This window comes from Tenrec ecaudatus, chromosome X, assembly GCF_050624435.1.
Source record: "Tenrec ecaudatus isolate mTenEca1 chromosome X, mTenEca1.hap1, whole genome shotgun sequence".
Classification (NCBI taxonomy): domain Eukaryota; kingdom Metazoa; phylum Chordata; class Mammalia; order Afrosoricida; family Tenrecidae; genus Tenrec; species Tenrec ecaudatus.
Window position 1 is genome coordinate 113,432,910 of NC_134548.1, and position 13,226 is coordinate 113,446,135.

General features: G+C 39.2%; 1 protein-coding gene across 1 annotated transcript; it reads right to left on the bottom strand.

Moving 5' to 3' along the window:
• Positions 1 to 4,713: 4,713 nt before the first annotated feature.
• On the bottom strand, positions 4,714 to 6,142 carry LOC142433660 (E3 ubiquitin-protein ligase SIAH1A-like; the record flags this gene model as incomplete). Its single annotated transcript, XM_075538438.1, has 2 exons — positions 4,714 to 5,879; positions 5,998 to 6,142. Coding segments are annotated over 2 exons (777 nt in total), but the record flags the coding sequence as incomplete, so codon positions are not given.
• Positions 6,143 to 13,226: the final 7,084 nt, after the last annotated feature.

A 13,226-nucleotide genomic window follows, 5' to 3' on the forward strand; every position in this document is an offset into this window, starting at 1 on the left:
TTACCAGAATTAGGTTCTTGCCTTACCAAGAGAAAGATTTCCTTTTGGAAGGAAGACATAGGGCATTATAGGAGAATTTTATGTAGAAGCTCCTAAGGGGACGCAAACTTACCAGCCAGCAAGGCTTGACTCTGTGTTTCTTGCTTCATGGATACACATCAAGATTTTTTAAAACAGTTCTGCTTGCATGGGATCCTCAGAAACTTCCATCAGGGTAGTAAGGACTTATGGGAAATGTGCTTGTGAGAGAGTCTCATGGACTGCAAATTTCCACTTCGCACCACACACCCTCTGTTTCAGAAAGATAATATGGACAGTTAGATAATTCACTGTATATGTAATATAAAAATCAAAAATGTGGGGGGGACGTTAACTGCTATTGATATTAAAGATAAATCCTGATAACCAAAATTTGTTTCTAAATTTTTGGATTCTTTATTTTTCTCTTTGTATTGTGGTGTGACTGTTAATCATACCTGATCAATATTTTTTAGGGGAGGCTAACTCATATAGTGAGCATAATACAAACTCAAATGAAAAATTCTCAACTGAGTTTATCAGAAATTTTTAACTGTAGGTTACTCTAGATATGAAAATTTTAGTTTATAGATTTATCATTTGTTTTCAACATTTTGTTTAACTATTTTAATGATATGACATCTGGAATTAGAATTTAATTCTCATACTCTGGCAAGTTCTATTACCTTTTAGAGATTGCGATTGATTAGGAAAAATCTTGATGTAGTCATCAGAAATGATCACACAACAATGACTGCATTTTCACTATTAAGCACCCCCCGTACCTGTTCCCACCAGGTATAGGTATAAGGTCTGTCACTCTGTTCAATCTTTATGCAAAATAAGCTCCCTTCTGCATGTTAGAATCTTGTTTCTACCTAACATGACCCCCATAAGAACCACATATACTGCCATGGGATCAATTCTCACTCAAAAGATTCCTGTAGAGCAAGTAGAATTGCATCATTCAGCTTCCATGACTAAATCTTTAGGAAAACAGTGAAGAAAGCATGAAACACTGCATTACCTGGAAGAATGTGGATACCACTATGCTGAGGGAAGTTCGTCAATCACAAAACGACAACTATTTTAAAAGTCCACTACTATAAGGAGAAACACCAATTTAGAGACCAATTCCCAAACAAAATGGGAAAATGTTTACCTACCAGACAAACCCTACATCACCTCTCATAGATACTTCTTTAGATCAAGATTGCTATTAATTTTATAGATATATAGATAGATAGAACACAAGAAATGAACTGTAAAATTATATACAGATAGATATATAATACAAGAAATGAACATTTAAATTATAAAGCAGTACAAATGGCTCTGTGCAACTCACTCCTAAGAGAGAGTTGTGAGACACTGGCAGTCCCTCAAGTCTTGAGGGCCGCCAGGTAGTCCTCTGTACAGAGAGCTAGGCTATCCCAGCACAGGCAGCTAACTGCAAGGCAGGTCACCAACTGTCAACCAGGTCAGCAATAGTCAGTCCCCAGCTCAAGAGATGTAAATTCCAATCGTGTGGTCTTAAAGGAACCTCAACTTACAGCAACATAGTCCACAGGCTAGGTGTCCCACAGGTAGTGTAGCCTGTAAATTGGGGCACAGAACAAGCAAGGCAGCCGCACACTGGTCCAATGATCAAAGAGCGAGAGACAAGAAAGGCGAGGCTCACCGAACCATTTATCTCTCCGCCCTTCAATTAATCCCACCTGTTTATTGGCCAGGCTGGCACAATAAACTATCTCAGCTGGTGTCACACCGTCAAAAGGGGGGACATGGAGAAGAGCATCCACCTAATACTACTATACAAGAGGGGTGCTCAATACATCGATCGCAAATGTAGTGTACATGACATTAAAAACTAGATGTAAGCCTAACATCTATTCTGTCACTTAATTGATATACAGTGCAGATGCAATCTTAGGTGTCAAATGCATGTGCAAACAACTGCGCTAAGTGCAGCAAAACTGACAAGCTAAGTTATCGCCAATTTTCAGATCTTGATTTTTTTTCTTGTAAATGTAAGAAAGGGTATTAAAATGAGTGGGGGAGCTGGACCAAGTAGGAAGACAGAAACGTATCACTTTCATACAGAGTGGGAGATTTTGACACTATAAGCCGACATTCAGCTGAAGTTCATAGCGCATGAACAGTTCTGGAACTTACTCGCAGAGGGAAAGTACCTAAACATGAGAAAATGTGGTACCTCCTTGACTGCATTAATTGGCTCTACTTATTGATGCGAGTCAGCCTTTTCCCATATAAAGATCATTAGGTCTAAGTATTAAGTCTAAGTACCCTTCCACCATGACTGATAATCATTTGGAAGTGTGCTTGAGGCTGTCTGTCATCAGCTCCTCTCTGGACTATGCATCCCCGGCTCATTCCATTCAGTGCAAGTCATCAGAGTAAACTCAGATAATGACAAAAAAGGTACATAGTTAACTGTGTTGTGTTGTGCAATATGGACTCATGAGGTTATGCAAGGTATATAAACATGCATTGTACATAAAAGGAATTCTCAATTACATTTATGAATAAATGTAATAAACAAATAAAAATGTTTTGTATTTTTATAGTTGGTAGGTCATTTTGACTTGATCATTTTATAAGTAGCTCCCATACTGAAAAATTGTGAGCACCCCTGCTGTACATTGACACACAGTCCTCCATAGGAATGAAAGGAGAAACTTACTGGAAAATCATGTCAAGACCAGGAGAGGGGAGCATCCCCATTTCAGAGGAGGCCCTTATATTTCTGTTGGTGGGGATAGTGGGTAAATGGGGATGAACCATCTCATATAGGGAAGTAATGCTGAACAAAAATTGTAGGGAGGCTAAGTGGAGCCAAACCCTGGTCGACACTTTCAATATATTTCTAGTCAGATGAAACCTCTGGCAGATCCCCTATGGCCATAGACCAGGGACTCAAATAACTTTACTCTCATACAGAGATGGTTGTTATCTTGATTATAATAGATCCAAACATGGTATGATATGATAATTGGAGGGATGTCATCCATATTGACCCAATATGAATTTACTCTGAGCTCATATATTTCTTTTTTTTTTTAACATTTTATTAGGGACTCATACAACTCTTATCACAATCCATACATATACACACATTAATTGTATAAAGCACATCTGTACATTCTTTGCCCTAGTCATTTTCAAATCATTTGCTCTCCACTTAAGCCTTTTGCATCAAGCCCTCTTTTTTCCCCTCCCTCCCTCATGAGTCCTTGATAATTTATAAATTATTATTTTGTCATATCTTGCCCTATCCGGCCAGCATCTCCCTTCACCCCCTTTTCTGTTGTCCATCCCCCAGGGAGGAGGTCACATGTCTCCATGATAAGATCGCTGAGGACAAACGGGTACATAAGCAAATGTGGCAAAGAAAGCTGATGGTGCCCGGCTGTCAAAAGAGATAGTGTCTGAGGTCTTAAAGGCTTGAAGGTGAACAAGCGGCCATCTAGCTCAGAAGCAACAAAGCCCACATGGAAGAAGCACAGCAGCCTGTGCGATCATGAGGTGTCAAAGGGATCAGATATAAGGCATCATCAAAAAAAACATCTTACCATAGTGAATGAAGGCGGACGTGCAGAGTGGAGACCCAACGCCCATTTGTCAGCAGCTGGTGATCCCCTCACAGAGGGGTCTAGAGGAGGAGATGAGACAGTCAGGGTGCGACATAGCACCAATGAAGAATACAGCCTTCCTCCAGTTCCTAAATGCTTCCTCGCCCCCCCCCCCCTACCATGATCCGAATTCTACCTTGCAAGTCTGGATAGAGCAGAGATTGTACACTGGTGCAGATAGGAGCTGGAAGCACAGGGAATCCAGGGTGGATGATACCTTCAGGACCAGGGGTGTGAGGGGCGATACTGGGAGAGTAGAGGGTGAGTGGGTTCAAAAGGGGGAACTGATTACAAGGATCCACACATTTCTCACTGGGTCCACCACAGAAATTTCTTCTCTGACTTTTGAAAAAATTATTGGTGGTCTTTTCTTTCTTACTATTTATTGTTATTTTCATCTTTATATCATTATTATTTTCTTCTTGTGGTTTCATTTTGTTGTGGTTGTGTATTGTTTCTGTTAGGTTTTCCATTTGATGAAGCATAGAGAAAATAACTGATGGAAGGTTTTATTGGAGATAAGGGGTGGGCAGGGTGATGGGAATTGAAGGGCAAAAAATGAATTTAGGATAAAGGAGGGACACTAGAACTGATTGTGATGATATATACACAACTCTTGTAAAAAGCTAACTATGGAAATATAGGATATGTGAACATTATATCAAGAAATCTACTTTAAAAAATAACTGAAGTTGTGGAATAGCTGCTATGAATAAAATTAGAAGTTTTGTTTAGGGGGCATTGAGTTTATGTTAGTGTTGGTGGAATCATTTCAAAAAGGATATCAATAATGGTTGCACAACATTTAAAGCATAATTAATGACACTGAATTATCCATGTAGAATTTGTTGAATTGGAGAATGCTTTTTGTTTATATTCTGTCTCAATTAAAATATAATTATATCAATAACAATGACTTCAAGAAAGCAGAAAATGTTATAAAATTGATTGTGGTCAAGATTGTACAACACTTCTTGATATGATTGAATTATCACATTTTTGGATGAAGGGCGAATAAAACTGTTGCCAATAAAATGCCTGAATTACAAAAAATCAAATGTCTTTATTAAATGAGAAAGTAAAATTAATAAATATTAACAACCAACCCTGCCCCCCAAATACACACAGCAGACCTCTGTAGTGACTTACAAAGTGCTCCAAAGCACTTCACATGGCTTGTCAGTTAAACGCAGAGGAGAAAACCCATAACCGTATAACCTGCATGCAGATGCACACATCAAACAAAAACTTTATTTTCAGTTTCTAAATGGTACTAATCAATCTACAATAAGCAAAAATTCAGAATTATTTTACAATGCACCCTATAGAATCAACTTTTAATACAAATTATGCCTGACTTGGGAATATATATATATAGTTTTGTAAGTATTTTATGTTGACATAGTTACATTATATAGGCATTGATAGATGCTATTGCTTCATGTATTAACAGACTTCATTTTATTTACCTTCATATATCTAGCTTCCACCTACTAAAACAATTCAGACTAGCTGGCTACTGGGTACATTAATTCTCTGTGAAAACTGAATGCAATGGTTTTAAACACTGGCCAGATCAGGTTTCATTACCGTTTGAACACCTGGAAATAGTTACATTCATGCTTAAGGTGTCATTTTCTGCAAAACACTGTGCAACTGTGATGTCAAAACCTAGGCAGTCATGATTCAAAATGGCTGTTCTAACTCCCTCGCGAATAGATCTAGGATGGGATGTCCAAGTCAAACGCCGCCCAGGACTACTTAGCTCGAGTTGACAAGCAAAATTTTCAGCTTGTTCCCGTGTTCCTATCAACTGTACAAGTGCGAAGATGGGCTCGTGGCCATACAATCCTACTTGTTTCTCCATTACTATCATGAACTGAAAGCCAAAACACGACTGTATCATCACCCAGTCCACAGTACCAGGAAGATCAATGTCCGTAGCATGTAAAACTGCATTTGGTCCCTCTACCATTGTAATGGGTGTTCGATGACGCATCAGATGGGGCACAACAGCATCCACAGGGCCTTTCCATTTACAGCAAACACCAGGAAGCGGACAGGAATAAGGCCCGAACTCACAGCGCACTTCGTGGGTTGCTTTTTCCCCATGCGGCAGAGTTTTTTCACATCCGGAAGCGGCATATTGACAAGGGAAGAGTGCTGAATCGGTCATGTTCTCCATAGCCACGTTGCGAATGGATCCTCCTGCAATTTGGACAACAGGTGAGCTTTGGGCGGCAGTTGCTACAAACAAGACGAGCTTTCTGACACTGGAGGACGGGTGGTAACGCAGTCAGAGGGCTAGACAAGCACAAAGACTCACCAAGTCCTGGAGTCGGCGGTTGTGGCCGGGCAGCGCGGGCACCCCCTGGGATGGTGTACAGTAGGAAAGCTGTCGCAGTCTGAAGGCTCACTTCCGGGAGCAGCGAGAGCGCCCTGGACCCCAGGCCTCGTACAAACGCGCTCTGTCACCCACACTTTTGCCAATTCCCTCCAGCACAGACAATGCTGCCACTTTTTCAAGGTGCGAAGACTGAGGAGACACACTGGGCCACCGAAGGTGACACTGACCAGAACGGTGGTGCTGACGCAGCCGTTAGTCGCCTCAGATAGAGAGCGGCTTCGCAAAGGCTGCTGGGATTCCCTTCTGGCCTTTCCCAACCTGTTCCGCATCTGCACTTCCGCTTGATACCACACACTGAAGCACCGAGGCGCCTGCTCAGTGGGGCGTGGTTTAGCTCCCTGAAAGGGCGGGGGAGGGAGCAATTGGGCGGTAGGTCTGTAGCAGGGGAGTGGCGGGTCCGGTAAGAAAAAGCTCTTCTTTTTGATCTCTGAAAGCTTTAGGTAAGACTTCCAGTATCGTGATAAGGGCACGCATTGCTGATCTTTCAATTAAACAAACTTCTGTCTACTTATCTTTATGCTGAGAATTTTCGTATCCGGAAGTATAGGATATCTGTCTCCATGTCCCCTTTGTGTACTTGTCTCTGAGAAGTCCCTCCCAAAGGTGCTACTTCCTCCTCTACAGTTATTTTCTTAAAGAGATGACATCTCAAATACCTGGAATGCCAAGAACCTCACATGTATACATTATGCAGCCCAGTATAAGACAACAAAATGAAAGAGACTTTAAAAATCTAGAGATCATGTGCATTGGTTTAATATATTAAAACAGAAAAGAAAATAAAGGGACTCTGTGTACCAAGGAAAAGCATCTGGACATTTAATTTAGTTATCTTGTGATATAGTTTATGACTATTTGATAATCAGATTGTGTTTGAATTAATCCAGATTATAGTGAAATTATCTTGTAATTCACTCACTTGACATTTAGTTAGACAGGCCAAGTAAAGGCAATATTATACACACTTATATTTATCATGGGGCACTAGGGCAAGTGACTTAGCTTTACTCTAATGATAATGGTCTCTGTCCTTGCCTCCAGAGTAATAACCCTCAAGTTAACTGGTATGCCATTGTCTGAGACTTCCAGGTGACACTTGAGGAATTGTGCTGGTAAATGTTGCTGTTGTTATGTGCTGTGCTAGGTTGGGCAGACTAGAAAAACAAATTTATAGACACTTATGTGTATTAGAAAGAGGTTTATATACAAGGGAAATTGAATATTGAGAAAACATCCCATACCAGTTCAAAGCAAGTTCCTAAATCTGATATTAGCCCATGTGTCTGATACCAATCTATAAAGTCCTCTTCAGATTCATGAAACACATGCAATGACGCTGAATGCAGGAAGATCACAGGCCAGTGGGTGGGAAGTCTTGCGGATTTGGTGGCATTGTAAGCACCTCAGCACGGGCAGTTCAGGGCACTAGGTATTTCCATGTGTTTTGTCAGCTGCAATGTCTCCCAGGGAGTGAGCCTGTGTCCTGCCTCCAGCAAGCTATTTATTTCTTTATTGCCTCTAAGTGAGGTCGTCAAACTGCGACCTGATTGACAGGACAAACTCCAACCCTTCACTCTTAATCCTCTCAAATTGACAACAGATTATATAACTACCACAGGTGCCATTGAGTCAGTTCCTACAGAGTGAAACTAAATACACCAGAATGAAACACCCACAGTTCTGTGCCATCCTTACAATTGTTCTGATGCCTGAGTCCATTGATATACCCATTGTGTCAATCCATCATGTTGAGGGCCTTCCTCTTTTCAGCTGCCCCTCAACGTTACCAAATACAATGTCCTTCCCCAGTATTTAGTCTCTCCTGACAATATGTCCAAGGTATGTAAGACAAAGTCTTGCTGTCCTTGCCCCTAAGGAGCACTGATCTTACTTCCTCCAATACATATCAGTTTATATTCTTTGAGCAGTTTATAGTACTTTCAATATTCTTCTCCAGCACCAAAATTCAATGGTGAATGGGAACTGGCTAAAACTAAAAAGGTCAAGTAGGGAAACCAATATTAATTAGCCTCAAGAGATATGATTTATCTTATCCTGCAGGACTGACCAATAGAAGCCCAGAACTATCAGGCTCAGAGAGAAATTTCCTGAATGAAGGGAAGTTGTGTGCTTTCCATAAGACATGGAGACTATGCACTGGAAATCTGCCCAGACCTTGCTTATGAATCTGTTCTTTATGATGATCCAGATTTATATGTTTCTTAATTGGGGGGCTTCAACTTTTTGTGCTTGGAAAAACGAAGCTAGAAGATAATGGCTCTTTTGTTTGCACTCTGAGTGCACCTTGTATAACTGGCAAGGAGTAGTTGTTACACATTGAGTTGTTAACTGCAAAGTCAGCACTTTGAATCCACCAGCCACTTCATGGAAGAAAGACAGAGTTTCCTTGTTAAGAGTTACAGTCTTAGAAGCTCACAGGTCTACTTCTATCCTGTTCTATAGGGTTGCCATCAGTCAGTATCAACTTGATGGCAGTGTTTTGTTTACCTGGTAGTTGTTACATATAATGCCTTCTGTGAGTTCTGAGAGCTCTCCTAGCACATTAATGGACACAAGACAGCATCACCTTAAACTACTAGGTTTGATATAGCCCTGCAGACACTATGGACAGCCAGCCACAAAGAGAGTCATGTGATACAAGTGTCAGAAGTGGTTAAAGAGCAAGATAGCTGAGGTATGATTATTTTTTTGCCCACTGGAATTGGTTCTGATTGTCCTCCATAAAGCTATTCTCACAGGCATATTATGGAAGATACAAACCACTATATCAAACAATGTTCCCCTTATGTGTACCCACTTGGGAAATTTATCTTGGGTTTTTAGCTTCTCAGTTTCAGGAAATACTGTACTTTTCCATTATATTATGGAGCTATTGGATATTGCAAATATTTGTTTTATTTCTTTTCTTAGACAAACATAACCTATAATTCTTAGACATGAGACAACTCAGAGACAAATGTGCGGCCCATCTCTGGCGTTCATACAGGAATGCATGGTATTTTGTACACGGATTTTATTGCAGGCTTTATTTTACTATCTTTTTTCCCATCACTTCCATTTCTGTCTTATTTGTTTTACAATGTTATAGCTACCATTCATCCCATGTTACTGAACAGAATCATCTTATATTATAGAGGAGAGATTGAATATCAGAGGTGAGGTTAATTAGCTTAACCTAGAGGGTCACTATGAGGCAGAATGTTTTCATAGCAGTGACTGGAGTTGTTGCTGAGGTCATGTAAAGACACAATTTGAGCTCATTTAATCTGGTACTAAGAGTCACATGCTACAGACAATACATTACACTGCCTCCAATGATTTGAGGAGATATTTTACTCAAACTTCACTTTGGAATTAGATATATACACACATGCATAATTTTATGTACATATATATTTCCTTTGAGTTAACAGATTGGCATGAGAATTGAAGAATGCCATGGAAAACACAAATGTTCATAGATTGATTGCAGAATATATTGAGAAATATCCTTAGAACTCAATTTCAACTTGTTATATATTCCCTCTGAATTGAGGAGTATGTTATTTTCAGATAAATTACTGTCAGGTCTGAGTGACATGGGTGTATTCGCTCAACTTACTTAACCCCTGATGGTTAGTTTTGAAACGGTGAACCTGGGGTAATAATGATACTAAGCAATTGAGTTGATTCCCATGTGTCAAAAAGAGGAACTGAGTTCTAGAGAGTTTTTATGGCTGTAATCTTTGGCTGGTATATGCAGATGACAATTTTTAAAATGTTGCTTGGCACTCACACTGAACCCAAAGGAGTCTCTGAGATATATGTATTGTACAATAGGGTTGGTAAGAACGTTACTACATGAACTAAGGGTCATCTAACAGGAAGTCTCAGATACAGACATTATATTCTCACTTCTGTGTCTTTACTTTCATCCTACTTAAAATATTGTATTTTAAATTGAAATATAAATCTAAACTCTTTAAATTATCTCCAGATTATAGTCTCAAAAGACAAGCAAAACAGGGAGAAGGCTCAGACTAAAAGGGTGGTAATGCTTTTTAACTTGCTGTAACTACCTGCCTTGCCTAATCTAATGTTGGTTCATCATTTATCCTGAATTCAAAGAACAGTCTATTGCTTTATTTCATGATTTATAAGAATATAAATCACATGGCACACAAATTAAGCTGGTTTCTCCAATATGATATCCAACATAGCAAAACTTGAACAGATTGAAGTGAGAAGAGGAAACACACCACATCCTTGCACTGAATTGTAAAAAATAATACCAGAGTGGGAAAGAAAAAGATAAGCTGAGGATTAAATCTAGAGTAACAATACTTTCACGGGCAGAAAAAAGTAAACAAACTCATTTCAGTGAGTGTCTTTTGCCATTTATTTTTCTTAAAGGACATAGTAAAAGTCCAATATATTTCAGCTCATAGAAAAATTATCATTGTTTGAAAACTTTAAGAACCAGGAAAAATAAAATGACTATAAATCCAAAAATAACCATTAATAATTAAACAGGAAAAAAGTACTAAACTGTTGTTGTTGCTTATTTACTATTTCAAATTGTTGGGAGCCGATAACCATTAAGATCCTGGCCTCAGACATGTACTAGAAACTTGGCCGCTTTCTAACAGCAAGGCTTTATTTCCTGCCCAACTTCGCCCCCACATTCCAAGCTACTGTAGCATGGGCAGTTCCGATAACTGACCTTGTTGCCATTAGTCAAAGTATTGAGCACCCATTGAACTGCAGGTATACCATATTAGGAACATCATGATAAGTTCACCCGGTACGTCACCACGACGTCTTTGAGTATTGTTGCTCACCCTTTGTACCTTTTTGGGAACATGTGGCTGATCGGTTGTTGTACAGTGTGCGGTTGTTACACAGTGTGCTTCATTGGAATATGTGCCTCCCACTTCCTTCTCTGTTGTGAATATATACCCAGAGTTTTGGCAAAATAAACGGGCTTGATCAGCACTTGTCTTGCCCCATGTCTCTCTTTCTTTTTCCCATCCAGGTTCGTTGCCCCTCCGGGTCACCGTGTGAGGGTCTTGCTGGACGAGACCCTAACATCAAATCATCCTATCTTAACAAATTAACAGCCCATGACTTTAATTCTGAGTGAATTGGTGTATAAAATAGACATACACAATGTGATAGGTATGTTTATTGGGCCAACCTGGCCAATTAAAATATGCGGAATTAATAAGGTGGCAGTTTGATTGGAGGAAAAAGAAATAAATGGCTCCACAAGCCCCGCCTGTCTCTCTCTCTCTCGTTTTCTGGTAATTGGACCAGTGTGTGGCTGCTTTAATAAGTTCTCTGCCTTAACTTGCGAGCTACACTACCCATGGGACACCCAATCCATGGATCACATTGCTAGAGCTTGAGGTTCCTTCGAGATTTGCTTCGCCATACTGCTGGTGTATACATTGATTGAGCTGGGACTGTCAGATCCTGTCATCTGGCTGACTGTTGGTGACCCACCTTGCTGTTTGCTGCCTGTGGCCGTACTGCCTGCATTGCTCTAAGGAACACTCCTTCCCAGCAGCCCTCTTGAATTGAAGGACTTCCAGTATATTAACTGTTTCATGGAAGTGAATTCAACTGAGCCCTCTATATTGCTGTGTCAACTAATTAGCTGTTATATTCCTTCATGCTCTATCGATCTATCTATCTATCTATCTATCTATCTATCTATCTATCTATCTATCTATCTATCTATCTATCAATTCATGTGTCCTGATGTTGTTTCTCTAGAGAACCCTGTCTCACACACAACAACAAAATAACAGATATTCAGTGCCTGAGAACATAGTAGAAGTAAAATGAGAATTACAACTCCAAAACTGTCCAATTCCCTGCGCCCCTCCCCCTTCAACTGGAAACAATTTGATGGTGAATGTATAGGTGATAGCTGGCAGTTCATCTCAATGGTTTATATGAAATCTATAGACATGAAACCTTATTTGACAACTCTTCATTTAGTTTAATTTACTGGAACTCACATATATTAATATCCTAGTAAGTTCTCTGGCAATGTGTGCATGTCTCATTTGTTCTGTGTGGGATTCCCTTGTGAAATCAATGGGAACTCAAACATGGAAGACATCAGGAAGGGTAGGATGATGCTTAGAGGGGTTGTTCATTTATACACACACACACACACACACATACACACACATGACTAGATAATCTGTTACTCAAAAAGTGATGAAAACAAAGTTTGTAAAATATACAAAATGACTAATACTATATTGTGTTGAAAATATGACCAGCGAATGAATGCAATACTCTTTGTTTTTTTACCATTTCATTAATGACCATCGCAGATGTTAAATTCATACTATTTATAATCCAGTGTGCTATATATTGCAGTCCTGATGACAGTGGGCTATGCGTTTGGCTGCTAAACATAAGGTCAAGAGTTCAAATCCACCAGCTGCCCTCAGAGAGAAATATGAAGATTTGTACCCCCTTAAGAATTTCCAGTCTTGAAACCCTATGGAGGTACTTCTGCTCTGTCCTGCAGGATCACTAGGAGTCAGAATTGCCTTGACAGTGAGTTAGGTTTGTTTGCTTTATCTTTTTTTACCTACATGAAAAAATAGACTCATTCCACAAAAAATAATTACAAATGCTTGATAAGATATAGTTTTACTCCTCACTTCAACCTTTCTTCTCTCTATCCCACCTTTCTTCTGGATGGCTCATAAGCACTTATATTCAAAAGGGAACAATGTCATTCAATATTCTTATATTTTTGTTGATTTTAAATTGAATTCATTTTATGGTTCTTTTCTTTTTCTTATTTTCAGTTAAATATTCTTGGTTGTTTATTTTCTTAAGTTAGAAGCATAACTAATTGAAGTTAGACCTTTCCTCTTTTCTAACATCAGCACTTAATATTTTTAAATTCCTTTTAGAAGTACTTGAACTTTATTAAATGAAACTTCAAAAAATATATATATTCAGCTCAAAATATTTTCTATTTTTTCTTAAATATATTTCCCCACCCATTGGTTATTTAGAAGTTGGTTGTTCTTTTTCCAATATTTGGAGATTTCTAGTTAATGCTATGCGCTTGATTTTTAGATTAATTTTATAATGATTAGAAAAAGTACCCTGCA